Genomic DNA, 20,131 nt, shown 5'->3' with positions numbered 1-20,131 from the left:
CTGTCACGGAGGAGAGAAGAAACTAGAACAATATTCACATTTAACAAGCTGGAATCAGAGAAATCTTCTTTATTTATTTATTTTTTTATATATATATAAAGAAAAATGACTCAAACTGATTAATCGATTATCAAAATAGTTGGCGATTAATGTAATAGTTGACAGTTCATCGATTCATCGTTGCAGCTCTAAACCAAACACAGAGCTTCTGTACATCTTCCGACCACAGCGCACGTTATCTGGACAGGGAACCAAACGCAGCGTGATGATGCTCACCGACAGCAGCCGTCCACACGCGGAGACGAGGGAAAAGTGGTCATCCCAAGAGGCACAGGGGAGTAACCCTCGAATCACTAGACGGGACTCTGCCACCGGGGCCTCGCTTTTAAACAGATCCAGGGTCGGTGTGAGAAGAGCCGAGCCCGGGATTCTTTAACAAAATAGAGCGACTATGTGGGAGAGAAAACCGAGGTTATTCAACTGTGGCAGAGAAAGAAATCCAGAGAAAAGGGCCTGTGGTGCAGTCGGTGTGTTAACAGCTGAATGAACGAAGGAGCAGGAGGTGAGTGGGAGGGAGGAAGAGGAGGAACCGTGCCGGTTGGTTCGACTTTAATCCTTCTCCGGTGCAGTAATCCTGACTGACAGGCTGGACCGACAGGCTGAGATGAAGAGGACAGAAGTCTACTAAGGTAACACACTCTTTTAAGGTCAGTCCACAGTCCTATAAACTCTAAACACTAGCAGGGTTTTTCCTACATTACAAGGTACACCACGTCCCATGGTATATTAAAGCGCCCATATTATGCTCATTTTCAGGTTCATAACTGTATTTTAAGGTTGTACCAGAATAGGTTTACATGGTTTAATTTTCAAAAAACACCATATTTTTGTTGTACTGCACAGCTCTCTCTCACTGCTGCAGATCCTCTTTTCACCTGGTCTCTGTTTTAGCTACAGAGTGAGACCTCTTTTCTTCTTCTTCTTCTTCTGTACTATCTTTGATTGCACTGCACATGCTCAGTAGCTCAGATGTAGATCATGTCAGCTAGCTCCATAGACAGTAAAAGAGAGGCTGTTTCTCCAACTTCGGTCAGTTCCAAGGCAGGATCAGCTGGGAGACTTCTTCTAAACCAGGGAGCACATGGAAGTAGTTCTTTTGGAGATTATGGTGAACTAGTGTGTGTTGTAGCAGTGAGAACGAGGTAGCATGCTATGTTAGCATTAGCGTTATCATGCTAACGCTACGAGCTACGAACGGTTGCGGTTAGCCAGCTCGTTTCGGATTGTGACGTCACAGTCGGAGCTGATTTTGACCAGCTCACCAGGAGACTGAAGGCAGGACACATTCAGAAACCAGATCTCACTCAGAACACCATGGATAGGTTTATTTCAAAGTGTGTATGCGTGTGGAAGCACCAGAGACACAAAATAACACCCCAAATCCCAGAAAAAGGGTTTTTTTCATAATATGGGCACTTTAATACATGTAGCTCAGTGAATTGTTGTTTTTAGGGCTGCTCCCTCTTAGTCGATTTGTCGACTAATCTGTCATTTTTGGTCTTAGTCAACTTATATCTCTTTAGTCCATCAGTCATTTTTGATGCTGAATGACTTATTTCCAAGAAACGTACGAGCACATCTCTGGTAAACACATGAATTAAAGTGGTGCTTTTAGCATGACTCTTTGCGGAGAAACTCAGATTTACAGATCTGTCGATTAAATCAACTAATCGATTAGTCGATACGATTGAATGAGTGTTAGTCGACTAAGAATTTTTTTCAATCCAGCACAGCCCTTCTGGAAAGATCTTGGAATTATTGAAATTAAAAAAACTGTGGAAAAAGTTAAATAAATCAACAGTAAAAAAACACATACATCTGTGTAATTGGCCTTAATACTTTTCCTATTTCAACTTTATTTTTTCATTCAGAACACAAAAGAGAAAATAAGAGTTTACTTGCAAAACGTAATGAGCTAAATAATTGTTTTTCTCGATTATTCAGTTTTTGTGATAGTTGGGAGCCAAAATCATAATCACGATTTACATTTCGATTAATTGCACAGCCCTAAGCTCAACCCAACCTTTTTGGTCCGATGTCCTCCAACAGCACTGTCATATAAACTCACAAACACTAGCAGGGTTTTCCCTACATTATAAGCTTTAGGTCAATCATATAATCAAATAATAAATTTAAAGTGTAAAACCACCATTAAACATGGTCTCGGTGCACTATACAATTAATTATACACACACACTGTAAGAAGTAAGTTATACTCAAAGGGGTAAGCTTCGCTTCAGAACTCAAACCTCCTATGGCTCCATTTTGATGCTACAAAGAGATCACCTCCCGTTAGCATCCCATTGACTCCCATTCATTTTCACGTCACTTTGACAGCGAATAACTTTACATCTGAAGTGTTTAAAGACTCTATTTGTCCGTTGTTTATTTCTAAAGAAACACAACAATGTATAAAAGGCTCCATTACCTTGTACCTCACGTTATGGCTCCGTAGCAGACGTTTTTATAAAAATAGGCTAACGATTGGGTCATAACCACGAGACTTACTGTCACACAGTAGAGGAATTACCGTATAGTACAGGAGAAGCTCACAAGCAGTTTGGACTTACGTTAGCTGTTTAGGTTTAATTACTAATGTTAACTAGCATTTTAGTTACAAATAATTAGCCTGTCCCTATGTTATCTCCTTACATATACCTATGCCCTCTCTCTGCAAAAAGTATTCCTTGAAATTGTAAATGTATATCTATATCACAAAAACACTACTATGCCAAGCTCGCATACTGCTAAAATCCTTCGACAAGCATGAATACTACATGAGCTGGTAGACACAAAGAAAGTCTCACAGCTATTTACTTTTGCTATTAGCCTTTAAAGCACACCAGCATGTATGTTTTCCCACAGTCCACTGCTCCACACAGTGGAAACTCAACAAGTGACAGATAATCAATAGCCAATCACAGAGCCATTCACAGAGCATCTCTACCATTAGAGCTCTTAATCACTCCGTGCTCGATAACCAATCACAGAGCCATTCACACAGCATGTCTACCATTAGAGCTCTTAATCACTCCGTGCTCGATAACCAATCACAGAGTCATTCACACAGCATCTCTACCATTAGAGCTCTTAATAACCTCTGTTCACCATGAATGAATGAAACCTTTATCGCCCTGAGGGCAATTTGTTTTGCACTCAAGGGAGCCACATTAAACATTAGGTACAAACCACAGTAAATAACCATACACAATAAAAAACCACACCAAACAGCCAACAACACTGAAGACGTAAGAGGATACAGAAAACAGATCGACGACAAAAACAACAACGCAGCAATGGTTGTGACATGCAATCATCAGTCCAATAGTTAAAGTGCTCATATAATGCTCATTTTCAGGTTCATAATTGTATTTAGAGGTTATATCAGAATAGGTTTACATGGTTTAATTTTCAAAAAACACCATATTTTTTTGTTGTACTGCACATTGCTGAGCTCCTCTTTTCACCCTGTGTGTTGAGCTCTCTGTTCTAGCTACAGAGTGAGACATCTCACTGCTGTAACATCTTTGTTGGCAGTCGCACATGCTCAGTAGCTAGGTAAGGACTACATGCTAAGTAGCTAGGTAAGGACTACATGCTCAGTAGCTAGGTAAGGACTACATGCTAAGTAGCTAGGTAAGGACTACATGCTCAGTAGCTAGGTAAGGACTACATGCTCAGTAGCTAGGTAAGACTACATGCTCAGTAGCTAGGTAAGACTACATGCTCAGTAGCTAGGTAAGACTACATGCTCAGTAGCTAGGTAAGACTACATGCTCAGTAGCTAGGGAAGGACTACATGCTCAGTAGCTAGGTAAGACTACATGCTCAGTAGCTAGGTAAGACTACATGCTCAGTAGCTAGGTAAGACTACATGCTCAGTAGCTAGGTAAGGACTACATGCTCAGTAGCTAGGTAAGGGACTACATGGTCAGTAGCTAGGTAAGGACTACATGCTCAGTAGCTAGGTAAGACTACATGCTCAGTAGCTAGGTAAGACTACATGCTCAGTAGCTAGGGAAGGACTACATGCTCAGTAGCTAGGTAAGACTACATGCTCAGTAGCTAAGACTACATGTTCAGTAGCTAGGTAAGACTACATGCTCATTAAGGTAAGACTACATGCTCAGTAGCTAGGTAAGACTACATGCTCAGTAGCTAGGTAAGACTACATGCTCAGTAGCTAGGTAAGACTACATGCTCAGTAGCTAGGTAAGGCTACATGCTCAGTAGCTAGGTAAGGACTACATGCTCAGTAGCTAGGTAAGACTACATGCTCAGTAGCTAGGTAAGACTACATGCTCAGTAGCTAGGTAAGGACTACATGCTCAGTAGCTAGGTAAGACTACATGCTCAGTAGCTAGGGAAGGACTACATGCTCAGTAGCTAGGTAAGGACTACATGCTCAGTAGCTAGGTAAGGACTACATGCTCAGTAGCTAGGTAAGACTACATGCTCAGTAGCTAGGTAAGGACTACATGCTCAGTAGCTAGGTAAGACTACATGCTCAGTAGCTAGGTAAGACTACATGCTCAGTAGCTAGGTAAGACTACATGCTCAGTACTACATGCTCAGTAGCTAGGTAAGGACTACATGCTCAGTAGCTAGGTAAGACTACATGCTCAGTAGCTAGGTAAGACTACATGCTCAGTAGCTAAGGCTAGGGAAGGACTACATGCTCAGTAGCTAGGTAAGGACAGTACACATGCTCAGTAGCTAGGTAAAGACTACATGCTCAGTAGCTAGGTAAGACTACATGCTCAGTAGCTAGGTAAGACTACATGCTCAGTAGCTAGGGTAAGACTACATGCTCAGTAGCTAGGCAAGGACTACATGCTCAGTAGCTAGGTAAGGACTACATGCTCAGTAGCTAGGTAAGGACTACATGCTCTAGCAGGTAGCATGCTCAGTAGCTAGGGACTACATGCTCAGTAGCTAGGTAAGGACTACATGCTCAGTAGCTAGGTAAGGACTACATGCTCAGTAGCTAGGTAAGACTACATGCTCAGTAGCTAGGTAAGACTACATGCTCAGTAGCTAGGTAAGACTACATGCTCAGTAGCTAGGTAAGACTACATGCTCAGTAGCTAGGTAAGACTACATGCTCAGTAGCTAGGTAAGACTACATGCTCAGTAGCTAGGTAAGACTACATGCTCAGAGGTAAGACTACATGCTCAGTAGCTAGGTAAGACTACATGCTCAGTGCTAAGACTACATGCTCAGTAGCTAGGTAAGACTACATGCTCAGTAGCTAGGTAAGACTACATGCTCAGTAGCTAGGTAAGACTACATGCTCAGTAGCTAGGTAAGACTACATGCTCAGTAGCTAGGTAAGACTACATGCTCAGTAGCTAGGTAAGGACATACATGCTAGGTAAGACTACATGCTCAGTAGGAGGTAAGGACTACATGCTCAGTAGCTAGGTAAGACTACATGCTCAGTAGCCAGGTAAGGACTACATGCTCAGTAGCTAGGTAAGGACTACATGCTCAGTAGCTAGGTAAGACTACATGCTCAGTAGCCAGGTAAGACTACATGCTCAGTAGCTAGGGAAGGACTACATGCTCAGTAGCTAGGTAAGACTACATGCTCAGTAGCTAGGTAAGACTACATGCTCAGTAGCTAGGTAAGACTACATGCTCAGTAGCCAGGTAAGGACTACATGCTCAGTAGCTAGGTAAGACTACATGCTCAGTAGCTAGGTAAGGACTACATGCTCAGTAGCTAGGTAAGGACTACATGCAGTAGCTAGGTAAGACTACATGCTCAGGTAAGACTACATGCTCAGTAGCTAGGTAAGACTACATGCTCAGTAACTAGGGAAGGACTACATGCTCAGTAGCTAGGTAAGACTACATGCTCAGTAGCTAGGTAAGACTACATGCTCAGTAGCTAGGTAAGACTACATGCTCAGTAGCCAGGTAAGACTACATGCTCAGTAGCTAGGTAAGACTACATGCTCAGTAGCTAGGTAAGACTACATGCTCAGTAACTAGGGAAGGACTACATGCTCAGTAGCTAGGTAAGACTACATGCTCAGTAGCTAGGTAAGACTACATGCTCAGTAGCTAGGTAAGACTACATGCTCAGTAGCTAGGTAAGACTACATGCTCAGTAGCTAGGTAAGACTACATGCTCAGTAGCTAGGTAAGACTACATGCTCAGTAACTAGGGAAGGACTACATGAGCTAGCTAGCTGTTTCTCCAACTTTCGGCCTGTACAAGGCAGGATTAGCCGGGAGACTTCTTCTAAACGAGGGCGCACACTTTTGGAGATTATGGTGAACTTGTGTGTTGTAGCAGTGTTTTGCCATTGAGAACGAGCTAGCATGCTAACGGTTAGGCCCTTCGTTTTGGCTAGTGACGTAGAAAGCTGTGCAGATTTTGACCAGCTCACCAGGAGACTGAAGGAAATTCAGAAACCGTATCTCACTCAGAACACCATGGATGGATTTTTTCAAAGTTTGTATGCGTGTGGAAGCATTATTTTTCATAATAAGGGCACTTTAAGATGAATTAATAAATTATACAAGGTCTATGTGCCTGTGTCTGATCTGAACATGAGAGATACTGACTTGTGACTCGTATTCTCTGTCTGTTTGACATCATTCGTAAGGACAGTGGTGTGCGGAGGGAGTTTTAGTGCATGAGTCACATAGCAGAACTCCTTCTTAAAGGACAAATCCTGCAGCCTCTGGCTCAAAAGCCTGACATGTGACCCACGCAGGTCAGTACACATAGAGACACGGAGCTTCTCATGAAGCCTACGGGAAAAACAACAATGTCTCCAGGCAAAGAATGTTATTTAATCTCTTTGCTTGTAAGACCAACCCTCCAAAAAGAACACGTGAATACACAGAAATACAGTGTTTGTACCGCACAAGAGGGATCTACAGGACGCGTCTTCATTCGTTTTTGACATCTAGTGTCTGCTACCACACTGACAGTGGGGGACTTGCAAAAATAAATCTTTATCTCACAATCTCCCGACTCGAAGGCTATTTTCTCTGTTCCTTAAAAGATCTATATCTCCGCGTCTGCCTCCAATGATATACATCTCTCTCCAGTAAATCACTTTTTGGTGAAGGACCAAATAATTTACAACGGCAGGTAGTGCTTATCCAAAGCACTCTACCATCCTCTCTCCTGAATACAGTTAGACATTTGGCATTAGTGGTCCCCTAATACTGTATCTGAAGTCTCTTTTATATAGACCTTAGTGGTCCCCTAATACTGTATCTGAAGTCTCTTTTATATAGACCTTAGTGGTCCCCTAATACTGTATCTGAAGTCTCTTTTATATAGACCTTAGTGGTCCCCTAATACTGTATCTGAAGTCTCTTTTATATAGACCTTAGTGGTCCCCTAATACTGTATCTGAAGTCTCTTTTATATAGACCTTAGTGGTCCCCTAATACTGTATCTGAAGTCTCTTTTATATAGACCTTAGTGGTCCCCTAATACTGTATCTGAAGTCTCTTTTATATAGACCTTAGTGGTCCTCTAATACTGTATCTGAAGTCTCTTTTATATAGACCTTAGTGGTCCCCTAATACTGTATCTGAAGTCTCTTTTATATAGACCTTAGTGGTCCCCTAATACTGTATCTGAAGTCTCTTTTATATAGACCTTAGTGGTCCCCTAATACTGTATCTGAAGTCTCTTTTATATAGACCTTAGTGGTCCCCTAATACTGTATCTGAAGTCTCTTTTATATAGACCTTAGTGGTCCCCTAATACTGTATCTGAAGTCTCTTTTATATAGACCTTAGTGGTCCTCTAATACTGTATGTGAAGTCTCTTTTATATAGACCTTAGTGGTCCCCTAATACTGTATCTGAAGTCTCTTTTATATAGACCTTAGTGGTCCCCTAATACTGTATCTGAAGTCTCTTTTATATAGACCTTAGTGGTCCCCTAATACTGTATCTGAAGTCTCTTTTATATAGACCTTAGTGGTCCCCTAATACTGTATCTGAAGTCTCTTTTATATAGACCTTAGTGGTCCCCTAATACTGTATCTGAAGTCTCTTTTATATAGACCTTAGTGGTCCTCTAATACTGTATCTGAAGTCTCTTTTATATAGACCTTAGTGGTCCCCTAATACTGTATCTGAAGTCTCTTTTATATAGACCTTAGTGGTCCCCTAATACTGTATCTGAAGTCTCTTTTATATAGACCTTAGTGGTCCCCTAATACTGTATCTGAAGTCTCTTTTATATAGACCTTAGTGGTCCCCTAATACTGTATCTGAAGTCTCTTTTATATAGACCTTAGTGGTCCCCTAATACTGTATCTGAAGTCTCTTTTATATAGACCTTAGTGGTCCTCTAATACTGTATCTGAAGTCTCTTTTATATAGACCTTAGTGGTCCCCTAATACTGTATCTGAAGTCTCTTTTATATAGACCTTAGTGGTCCCCTAATACTGTATCTGAAGTCTCTTTTATATAGACCTTAGTGGTCCCCTAATACTGTATCTGAAGTCTCTTTTATATAGACCTTAGTGGTCCCCTAATACTGTATCTGAAGTCTCTTTTATATAGACCTTAGTGGTCCCTTAATACTGTATCTGAAGTCTCTTTTATATAGACCTTAGTGGTCCTCTAATACTGTATCTGAAGTCTCTTTTATATAGACCTTAGTGGTCCTCTAATACTGTATCTGAAGTCTCTTTCTCTGAAATTCAGCCTTGGTGCAGAATTACTTATTAATTATTAATTAATTATAAACTGAAACCAAAGCATTCAAGAAATACTAAACTGAAGCATATAATCTAACGCGCTGAGGGTCCAGTTCTTCCTTCTGCCGAGGCCTTTTTCACAGCTATAAATGATTAAATGAATGATGTTTTAAGGTCTGCTGGCTCACTGTCATGTCTTACTGGGACAGTTGAATAAAACAGAGCCATTGTTAACGTCAGGGTTTTCCCCAGAACAGTTGTTAGGCCCGGTGGCAAGTGTCTGTCTTTGACGAGGGCCCGACTGGGGCCAGTCGTAGACTGATGGCAGCTTTAGGGCCCTATTTTAACGATCTAAGCGCACGGTGTGAAGCGCCTGGTGCAGGTGTGTTTAGGGCGTGTCCAAATCCACTTTTGCTAGTTTGACGGCAGTAAAAAGGTGTCCGTGCGCCTGGCGCCTGGTCCTAAAGGGTTGTTCTTAGTGTCTTCATTAATCAGAGGTGTGTTTTGGGCGTAACATGCAATCAACCAATCAGAGATCATCTCCCATTCATCAACCAATCAGAGATCATCTCCCATTCATCAACCAATCAGAGATCATCTCCCATTCCCTTTAAAAGCCAGGCGCGTTTGGACCTTGGAGCATTGCTGTTATGATGGAGGATTTGCACCATAATATTTTTACGTGTAATCTTCTGCATGAGTGTGTGTGTGTGTGTGTGTGTGTGTGTGTGTGTGTGTGTGTGTGTGTGTGTGTGTGCTGCTGTGCGTCCCTGTGTGTGTAACAAGCATAGTGAGCATTTTACTAATGCTCTGTTAAAATAACAATGAAATGCTGCGTTATTGACTTTAGACCAGGTTTTTGTTGGTCAATGGAGCGATCACTTCCCGCTGCCTCAAGATAGCAATACTCCCAGAATGCACCTGAACACACCTCCTTGTAAGACCAGCGCGCCCAGAATGCACCTGAACACACCTCCCTGTAAGACCAGCGCGCCCAGAATGCACCTGAACACACCTCCCTGTAAGACCAGCACGTCCAGAATGCACCTGAACACACCTCCCTGTAAGACCAGCACACCCAGAATGCACCTGAACACACCTCCCTGTAAGACCAGCGCGCCCAGAATGCACCTGAACACACCTCCCTGTAAGACCAGCACACCCAGAATGCACCTGAACACACCTCCCTGTAAGACCAGGACACCCAGAATGCACCTGAACACACCTCCCTGTAAGACCAGCACACCCATGGGTGCACACAACGGCGCAGGTGCATTTGCTATTTAAACGACGTGGGCGCTGGACGGGAAATTGACAACTGGGTCGGTCTTAAACTAGCAAATACAGTTGGGTCGGGGCTTTGCGCTGAGCCAGGTGCAAGATAGGGCCCTTAATGTAGAGCCCAATAGTTTCTGTGATAACAGAATAGGCATAGGTCGATATTAAGATTCTAGGCTTGCGATTCACTGGGGGAAACCCTAAATGTTATTAGTAACATTGCTGCTTTTATAATATATCCCTTTACTCAAGTGTATCGATTTTTTCTTACACCCCTATTTTAGCAGAATACTGACAGCAGCAGAAAGGCAGAACTGAGATTTTAATATCTGTATTAAAATCTAAAAAAATTAAAATTATATATTTATCGCCATATCATCATATCATTATCGTGATATTTAATAACGTTATCGCAAATTTTCCTCATTTCGTGCAGCCCTAATAACTACCCTGAGATTGTGTCAGATGCAGTATAGTGTCACAATATTTACATCTGTATCTGTATCATCTTTTAGGCTTGCTTCTTAATAAGTAAATAGTTATTTCTTTCTAAATCATCTGATTATGTTATGTGGGCATTGTTTTCATCTTCGTGTTCAAATGTTACCAGCCACTCAACAGACTAGCATTGGGTTTTTTTGGGAGGGGGGGTGAGTGAAGCAAATTCACCAGCCACTTGCATAATTTACCAGCATTTGGCTGGTAAACTGTGCTAATTTTAAACCTTGATCACACTGCAGTCTGCAACAACTTGGCTAAAAAAAAGTGTCCTAACATTCAATAACCTGTCATCCAAATATCAATGAGACATTTCGTTGCTGACAACTGTTATATATATATAAATAAAAAAAATGCCAAACCACCATATCTGACTGGTAGTAGCTCACCGGCTGTTCATCGCTGCTCTCCAGCGGTGTTTCTGTTGCTGCGGCAACTGCCGCTTCGCCTCCTTCGCCTCCTTCGCCTCCTTCGCTGCTGCTGCCGCCGCTGCCGTCGCCGCCGCCGCCGCGCGGGGGTTCGGCCAGCCTCTCCAGGCACGCTGACCCGAGAGAAGAGCTCTTGTGGTGGGACTGCACCAGTTGAGCCACCGTGGGCTTCTTCGGGATGGCGGACTTGTGCGACGGCAGCTTCTCCCTGCCGAGCCCGCTCCCGGGGCCGCTCCCGGCCGCTTTGCCGCAGAGTTGCGCCTCCTTCGCCTCCACATCCACCTGAGAGGAGAAGAGCAGGTCGGGCTGCGAGGACGAGATCACCCGGTCCAGCGCGACGTTTTCCTTCCATTTCATCTTCTTGAACATCCACATGCCCCTCTCCTTCTTCTCCTCGGGGTCCCTGGAGCCCAGCTTGGGGCTCAGCAGCGGCTTGGCTTTGGCTTGAAACTGTTTCCACATCGTATTTTGTTGGGACGAGGAGCCGCTCTCATTCTCGTCCCCTTCGCTCTGCTCCATTCCCGCGTCTGCTCTGCTCGGAGCCCAAACCAACGGTCACACACACCGATGGATTTACCGCTTAACCCTGTCCCTACTCGGCTGCACATAAACACATAAACACTGGACACATGTCGTGGCTTCCCCGCTGGTAGTCGGGGGGGTTGTCCAGCCCCTTTTTCGTCGAGATATTTAACAACACGAGGCGGGGGGGAGACAGCAGCAGGGCCCGCCCTAACGTTACCTGTTTGGGAACCCACCCCTCCACCACAGCATCGACCGTTTGACCGTCAGTTGGTCCGCCATTTTGGTCTGATAGAATAGATGATACGAACATTTGTAGGCTACATTCACGATCCCCAGAAGACAAATTAAAATAATAATAATAATTATTATTATTATTTGATGGCCCCTTAACACTAGCGCCATTGTCAGGTCAGGTGCTATTTTTAACTTGTCAACACTTGAATTTATGTATAAATACCTGTAAAACTCAAAGCATTCCCCTCAGCCTCAGCTGTGCTAATTAGCTAATGTTAGCATGCTAACCGGATAAAATAAAAATCTAACCGCCTCACCTCTTTCGTCGGCTTGAAACCCAAAATGTTTCCATATCAGCAGCAGTTTTAGTTTTCTATAATATATCATTACGTCACCGAAAACACAACTTTTTATTAAACAAAGTTTACTGTTTCTGAAAGGTGCTCAGTCACTCAAATGTGATGAAAACGGCATTGTCACTGTGAGCATGTTAGCACGCTGGCATTAGCATTTAGCTCAGCACACAGTCCCTTGTTGATAAGTAACTACAGCCTCAAAGAGCTGCTAGCATAGCTGTCAACTATTTGTATTTATTTATTTTTTTAAAGATTACTTTTTGGGCTTTTCCACCTTTAAATTTTGACAGGACAGCTAGGTGAGAGAAAGGGAAGACATGCAGGTAATCGTCACAGGTCCCTGCACCTCTGTGTGGAGGCATAAACCTCTTAGTAGTCTATATGTGTGCCTTCTCTACCCTCTGAGCCAACCCAGCCACACTCTTTGTATTTATTAAAAGGTGTACTCCAAAAAAGACCAAAGGCTTTCTAAAAATAAAGTAATTTAATCTTAATCTTAGCCTACTGTTAGTAGCTAAGAGGTGAAAATACTGAATCATCCTTTGAAGTGATTGTGTAACGTTACCTTCAAGCTTATGGTGTCTTATGTTAGCTAAAGCTAGAAAATAGTCTGCATTTCTGTTTACTGTCACTATTTTATGATTCTTCTCTACTTGTGCTACTGCGTTTACCATTCTCCTGTGATTACATGTGGTCATCGGTATACGTGCAGTTTAGTGTCCCAAATTATTTTCCAAAAACTGGGTGTCCCAAATGATGAGGGTCTTATTTGAGACAGGATAGTTTATTAGTGTCCCAAAGCTACCATCTGCGGGATTATGACTGAAGGCCTCTAAGTCATTACATTACATGTCATTTAGTTTAGTTTAGTTTATTAGTTTATTTGTCAGGGACCGTGCACAGTTCAAGCCCTATACAGCTAATATACATCTGTGGTCCCTGGGCAAGGGAGATAAAAGGACAATATAGACAATACAGACAATACTATCAAAACAGATAGAAACTTAACAACAGACAATGACACTTTTATTCAAAGCAACTTACAACTGCTACATACAAAAGTGAGTACACCCCTATGTTAGATTCCCATAGAAGCAGGCAGATTTTTATTTTTAAATATACTATGCATCCTGATAAAGTTCCCCTGGCCTTTGGAATTAAAATAGCCCCCCCACACATCATCACATACCCTTCACCATACCCCCACATCATCACATACCCTTCATCATACCCCCCCCCATCATCACATACCCTTCACCATACCCCCACATCATCACATACCCTTCACCATACCCCCACATCATCACATACCCTTCATCATACCCCCCCATCATCACATACCCTTCACCATACCCCCACATCATCACATACCCTTCACCATACCTAGAGATTGGCATGGTTTTATTTCAGTTAGCCTAATAGTTGGTTTGATTTGCATTGAGAGATGATTTTATGGAAAGTACCCCATGCCAATCTCTAGGTATGGTGAAGGGTATGTGATGATGTGGGGGGGCTATTTTAATTCCAAAGGCCAAGGGAACTTTATCAGTTTTATTTTGAGGGGACAGCACATTTACACTGTTATACAAGCTGTACACTTACTACTTTACATTGTAGCAAAGTGTAATTTCATCAGTGTTGTCCCATTAAAAGATATAATGAAATATTTACTAAAATGTGAGGGGCGTACTCACTTTTGTGAGATACTGTACGTCAGAGAGGCCTGGAGCAACTAGGGGGTTAAGTGTCTTGCTCAGGGACAAATCAGTTGATGTATCACAATGGGAATTGAACCTAGGTCTCCCACACCAAAGGTATGTGTCATATCCACTGCACCATCACCACACCTCCCACACCCAACCCCACGTATAGCGATGACCACATGTAGAAGTCAGAATCCCTCCCAGACGTAGTGATACCCATGCGCCTAAAAGTGCTTCTGTTGGTCTGGAGTAGCCGGGGCCCTCTGGTCCGGGTAAGCAGAGCCGTTCGTGATGCTGAAAAAGCGCCGTAGTGTTTATAAAACAAGTTTTGAGGGCCGGGGGTTAGGCAAGGAGTAGGCCTATCATGATTTCTTTAGGCCACACTGTAAATTGTGGCAACTGTGTGTATTAGTGCCGGGAAAACATTTGGCCTCATTTGCCACAATTCGTTTCCGAAGAAAAGGGTTGCCCTGCCATTTTTTTGCTTGTAAATAATGCACATTTGCAACAAAATGACTTAATAAATGACTTTTTGAGCGGCAAACTTGTCACGCGCACATTAATTACTATAAAACACCTGTTAAACAGCACAGGTGGTTTAGCAGGTTCATAATTAAGGACATTGTATGGGGGAATTTGGGACACTAAACTGCACGTATACCGTGGTCATCTTTCAGCAAAAGATACATAGTTTTTCAAAAGTATTGCTATAGTGTCTGCTCAATGTATAAATATAAGAAACTGTTTGTAAACATACTCACCATATAGACTTTTTGAGGTGATAAGGCTGGCTTTTAACTGTAGGGGATTTGTGTGAGAACTTCAGACAAAAATCTTTTCAAATATCCTAAATTGATGCCAATTTTGTCATTAAAAAAAATAACAAAAGGTGATTATCCAAAACCTTGGTTGAAAGGGAAGAGGAGAGAGAGACTTTTCTGCATAGTCTGTCTGCCTCTCCTCCCTCTCCACCACTTCCACTACCTCCTATAACAACAACAATGTCCCCCGGTTTGGAATTAATAGTCTATCTTATCTTAATAACAATAGTTATGCACTGTCCAATGGCCCACTGTTTACTGCTTTATTCTCTTATATTGTCCATATTTGCTGCTAGTCTTTAGACTTTATCCTTGCACTATTGGACTTATTTGCACTATACCACCATGACACCCCCTCTCATAGAGCACCTTACCATGCAGACTGCATGTGGATTTTTTATTTAGTATCTTTTCTGCTATTGTCCATATTATTCATGTGGATTTGTTATTTATCATCCTGTTTATGATGTATGTGTATGTTGTGTGTGATGTCTGTAAGCTACTGGGAGCTTAAATTTCCCCTTGGGGATCAAGAAAGTATCTTTCTATCTATCTATCTATCTATCTATCTATCTATCTATCTATCTATCTATCTATCCATCCATCCATCTCTATCTATGTCAATGCACATGTTTACTTACTTTACATTTTACTGACATAAGAAAACAGACACTTTTAGATGAAAACAAAGACTTTATTTAGTTTTTTTTAACCATGTTACTTGTCCCAAGCATTCAGTAACATGGTTTTAAAAAGTGCTATAGGAACAAAAGTTATTATTACTATTATTATTATTATAAAGCTAATACATTGTTGGGATCTTAATTGTTTCTCTGCAAGTATGTAGGGCTTGGACAGTGCTAAATACTTGAGTGGTATCTGCACCAGGAGGCCTGTGTACATTTTGAATGGTCACTGAAATCACACCTGTAACATGTACAGTAATAGCTATGGGATAGTGTCTAATACTGATTGTTGTATATTATAAACACACAAAAACCCAGAATTAGTGTACTGTAAGATTGCTTTTACATTATTTTTTCTTTTCTCCTTTCCTTGTGATTGTACACTGCAGTACTTTACTAAAATTCATGGTTAAAAGTTTCATATAAGGACAAGATTGTATTTATCATGGCTTTTCTGATAATCATGCTGAGGCTCCTTAATAAGCACGCACACAAACACACACCAACACACACACACACACACTTTAGAGTCAGAGGTTAGAGTTACTAACCGTCCGCATGCCGCTAAAACCAAAGTTGCGAACCATCAGCGATCGCTCCATACACCATAGAAATAAAATGGATAGAGAGGCCATTCCCATTCACATTAATGTAGCAGAAGGGTCCGAGCGGCAGCCATTTCAACGTGTCCCATTGCCATGGCTACGTCACAACCAATCAAGTCATTTTTTTCCACTTCTACATCGTCACTGAAAGGTCGTTTCTGCCTCAAAATGACTTGATTTCATTCATGAGGCTTACGTATATATCTGACAGATTACTAGTACTTTTTAGGGGGTCAGCCCTATGTTCCCACATTTCTAAGATTTTTCTTAAAACTAGGCCCTATGTTCCCACAGCATATAAGAATGGACCACCAGACCCCGTGTCGAGCGTAGGTATATGTAAGGAGATAACATAGGTACAGGCTAATTACTGATCACTAACATGCTAGTTAACATTAGTCATTAAACCTAAACAGCTAATGGAAGTCCAAACTGCCTGTGAGCTTCTCCTGTACTATACGGTAATTCCTCTACTGTGTGACAGTAAGTCTCGTGGTTATGACCCAATCGTTAGCCTATCTTTATAAAAGCGTCTGCTACGGAGCCATATCGTGAGCTACAAGGTAATGGAGCCTTTTATACATTGTTGTGTTTCTTTAGAAATAAACAACAGACAAATAGAGTCTTTAAACGCTTCAGATGTAAAGTTATTCACTGTCAAAGTGACGCCAAAATAAATGGGAGTCAATGGGATGCTAACGGGAGGTGATCGTTTTGTAGCATCAAAATGGAGGTTTGAGTTCTGAAGCAAAGCTTACCCCCTTATCCTACAGCCCTATGTTCCCAGGGTTAGGGTTAGTTACCAGATTTAGCTTAAAGCTACATTCCATCTGTAGTCCATTGCTACTGGATAATAGGTTGGGGGTAATTGGCTACCAAATTGGGAGAAATAGGGATAAAATCTGATACAAATGTATGAAAAAAGAAATATGGGAACATATAGGGCCTAATTTTGGAAAGAAAATCTTACGCTCCCCTTTTTAGCTGTTGAAAAAACTTTTTAAAGGGGCCATACAACCGATAAAATACACGGTTGCACTTGCCAAAAAGTGATTGCAGCTCCTACTACTTTGTGTTTGAAAGGTTGTTTCTGCCTCAGAATGACTTGATTTCATTCATGAGGCTTACATCTGACAGATCATAGCCTAAACAGAACTTTTAACCCGTTTCTAGTGGAGCATTACATCCAGTAACACACAGTTTTCCAAGTGAGCTGTGGATACATATTAACTGGCCAATACAACTTGAACCCTTGTGTTGTCTTCCATTCGATCGTGCATTGTCCTCTCGGCCAAAACTGAAAATCAACACTTTTTCTGACGTTTTTTGTCTCTTCTTTCAACACTTTTGGCGCTTTTTTTGACGTTTAACACTTCTTTTCACTACCATGTATAGACACCTCCAACACCAACCCATAACTACTTTTACACTCATTACATATTTTTGGAATTCATGGTCAATAAAAAAAACCCTCATTTATAGGAAATTACACCTAATTCTTGAGTTAAAAAAAGCAGAAATGATGAATTGAAATAAATGCTAAAAGAATTTAACAAAACACCCAAAATTCAATGAAAGTAGAGATCCGATCTTTTCTTGTACTTGCGAAGCGCGTTGTATGGAATCATCTGTGTTATTTTTTGGGTAATCCAAATTAGTTACAAATAAACCCATATTTTTCTGGGTGCCTGGATAGCTCACCTGGTAGAGCGTGCGCCCCATCAGTCCTTTGTAGACTCTGAACTGCGGCCCTTTGCTACGTGTCATTCCCCCTCTCTCTCTCTCCCCTTTCACATCTTCAGGTGTCCTATATAATAAAGGCCTAAAATGCTCAAAAAAACCCCCATATTTTTTATATAGACATTTAGACAATGGGTCGTATTTGACAACACAAGGGTTAACAGGCTGCGCATGCTACCATGGACGGCTATCAGTTCTTGGCAGATGGTCACCTGACAGGCCTTGGGGCGCGGCATGGTTTAGTAAGCTAACGTTAGCCAACAATCGTCTCCCGAGCTGTGACACAGCTTATGGCAGCAAACAGTTCAATGGCCTTTCTATCCATTTCATTTCTATGCTCCACACGTACGTACAGTAGGTTCCCACCCAATCAGTGCATAAACTACTAAATCAGTCTCTCCAGAAAAACGTGATTATGCGATCGCATAATTCAATGCATATGTGTGTGTGTGTGTGTGTGTGTGTGGGGGCGCATTTTTATATTTTTTAATAAATTGCCGATTTCTGCGCAAAATATAAGTATAAATATAAAGGAAACGCTGCATTTAAATGCTGATGAGAAAAGGAGACAAAAACGTTTAAAAAAAAAAAAAAAAAAAGACAAAAACTTTGAAAAGACGGTAGAAAGAAAGAAGGAAGGCAAGAATAGGTCGAAAACAGTAACAAAAACTTTGAAAAAACACACAGTAGAAAGAAGGAAGGCAACACTGGGGCGACAAAAGTGACAACAAAAAAATAAAAAGCAACAAACTTCGAAAAAAGTGACAAAAACAGCAGAAAAAAAGTAAGGAATAAAGGCGAGAAGAGGTCAAAACAAACGACGAAACCTTTCGCTAGGGGGTTTAAACACAACATAAAGGTGAACCACCGTCTTACATGAGTATTTTTGAACGTGTATTGATTTTTTCTTACATCCCCTAGTAATGCTTGCGTTACTTTTGTAACGCATCACTCCCAACACTGGTTAACCAGTCCCTCCACAAAAACGTGATTATGCGATCGCATAATTCAACGCATAATCAGCCAAAGTCTGCATATTTATGCGGGGCGTATTTTTTCAGATAGGTCACATTTTCGCCAGATAAATTGCTGATTTCCTCACAAATGCGCGGCTTGCATGATGTCATAATCCCCGCATTTTCGTTGCAAAAAAGTCCCATAATATATCTTAGCAGGAAGTTGAAAAATGTTGCGTTTACTTCACACAGGAGCAGCCATTTTCCCCTGTTGCCATGGAAACGTTATGAAGTGATGTCATTACGCGACGTGAACATCATCAAAAAGCAGCGTGTTTTTTTTTGCAAGTGCCCGCAATTTCATCGCATAAAATTGCATAAATATCATAGAGCGTATTCCATCGCATTTTTTAAGAAAACGTGCCGCATAATCAAGGATTTTTGCCCACAACAATCACAAAAAAACTGCATTTTTCTGGAAGTTTATGGTGCATTATCTCATTTAGTATTTCAAGTAGAAATCTACTGGGATCTAAAAGGTAACAAAGTGCAATCTACTCTCTATTGCCTACCTAGACTCACTTGGCTAATGACTATTGAAAGAAAAAGAAAAGTATTATTAAAGTAAGGTGGAACTACACCTCCCAGCATGCTGCTCATCTACTCTCTTTGTGACCATTTTTTTTTTTTAAATCAGGAGAAATATTGACTGTAAATATATCCCAAAGAATTCTTCCTCTCGTCTCCGTGGAGAAATGGATTTCATGAAGATTTAAATGTTTAATTCTTAGTTCCGGTTTGTCTCGTGTCACATCAGTAGCGCGAGAGGTCACAGGTCGTGGTCATGCATCTGCTGCTGCATCTTCTGAAGCATCTGCTGCATCTTCCTCAGCTGCAGGGGTGATGGAGAGAAAAGAAAAGGAGGAGGAGGACGATGAAGAAACAGCTTACATAATAACAAGACATTTGGGTCATCATTTCACATCACACACACATGCTTATGTAATTCCTGCTGCAATGCATTATTCAATATTGTCATAGGGCTGGGCGAAAGGGAGAAAATCAAATATCTCGATATTTTTAACCAAATACCTCGATATCGATACTGCAACGATATTGTAGTGTTGACTTTTGGTGCTTTCACAACATATTTACACGATGAGATTTTAGATAAATAATCATCAGTAATGTGGATATAATGACTAAGTGGGTAAAGGCAAATAATAGAACAGTTACAACAGTCTGGTAAGTTCAGAAAATCGATATCCAAAATCTAAGACAATTTCTAGTCTCATATCTAGTGCTGCCACCTCTTAGTCGATTAGTCGACTAATCGGTCGTTTTGGTCTTAGTCGACTAAGATTTCTTTAGTCGATTAGTCATTTTTTAATGCTTATTCATGCTTAATTACTTATTTCCAAGAAACTTCTGAGCACATTTATGGTAAACACAAGATTTAAAGTGGTGCTTTTGCAGGATTAATTGTGGAGAAACTCAGTTTTACAGATGGTTAATTAACTACATTTATATTGTGCTTTTCTAGTCTTAACCACCT

At 41.3% G+C, this 20,131-nt stretch overlaps 2 protein-coding genes across 7 annotated transcripts in view; both read right to left on the bottom strand.

Annotated features, from left to right (window-relative positions):
* mctp1b (multiple C2 domains, transmembrane 1b) overlaps window positions 1–11,819 on the bottom strand; it is an 89,400-nt gene extending 77,581 nt beyond the window's left edge. For both annotated transcript variants that reach the window (XM_028600803.1, XM_028600804.1), the window contains exon 1: window positions 10,912–11,819. In XM_028600803.1, the coding sequence (XP_028456604.1) occupies window positions 10,912–11,469 (558 nt within the window). In that variant the 5' untranslated portion in view covers window positions 11,470–11,819. The remainder of the gene's footprint in view (window positions 1–10,911) is intronic.
* Window positions 11,820–19,006: 7,187 nt separating this feature from the next.
* The window catches only part of septin5b (septin 5b), a 43,011-nt gene continuing 41,886 nt past the window's right edge, over window positions 19,007–20,131 (bottom strand). For all 5 annotated transcript variants that reach the window (XM_028601148.1, XM_028601149.1, XM_028601147.1 and 2 more), the window contains exon 13: window positions 19,007–19,468. In XM_028601148.1, coding sequence (XP_028456949.1) covers window positions 19,406–19,468 — 63 coding nt within the window. In that variant the 3' untranslated portion in view covers window positions 19,007–19,405. The remainder of the gene's footprint in view (window positions 19,469–20,131) is intronic.

This window comes from Perca flavescens, chromosome 16, assembly GCF_004354835.1.
Source record: "Perca flavescens isolate YP-PL-M2 chromosome 16, PFLA_1.0, whole genome shotgun sequence".
NCBI classification, from domain to species: domain Eukaryota; kingdom Metazoa; phylum Chordata; class Actinopteri; order Perciformes; family Percidae; genus Perca; species Perca flavescens.
Note: the sequence above shows the minus strand (reverse complement) of the source record. Positions and strands in the feature narration are given on the sequence as shown.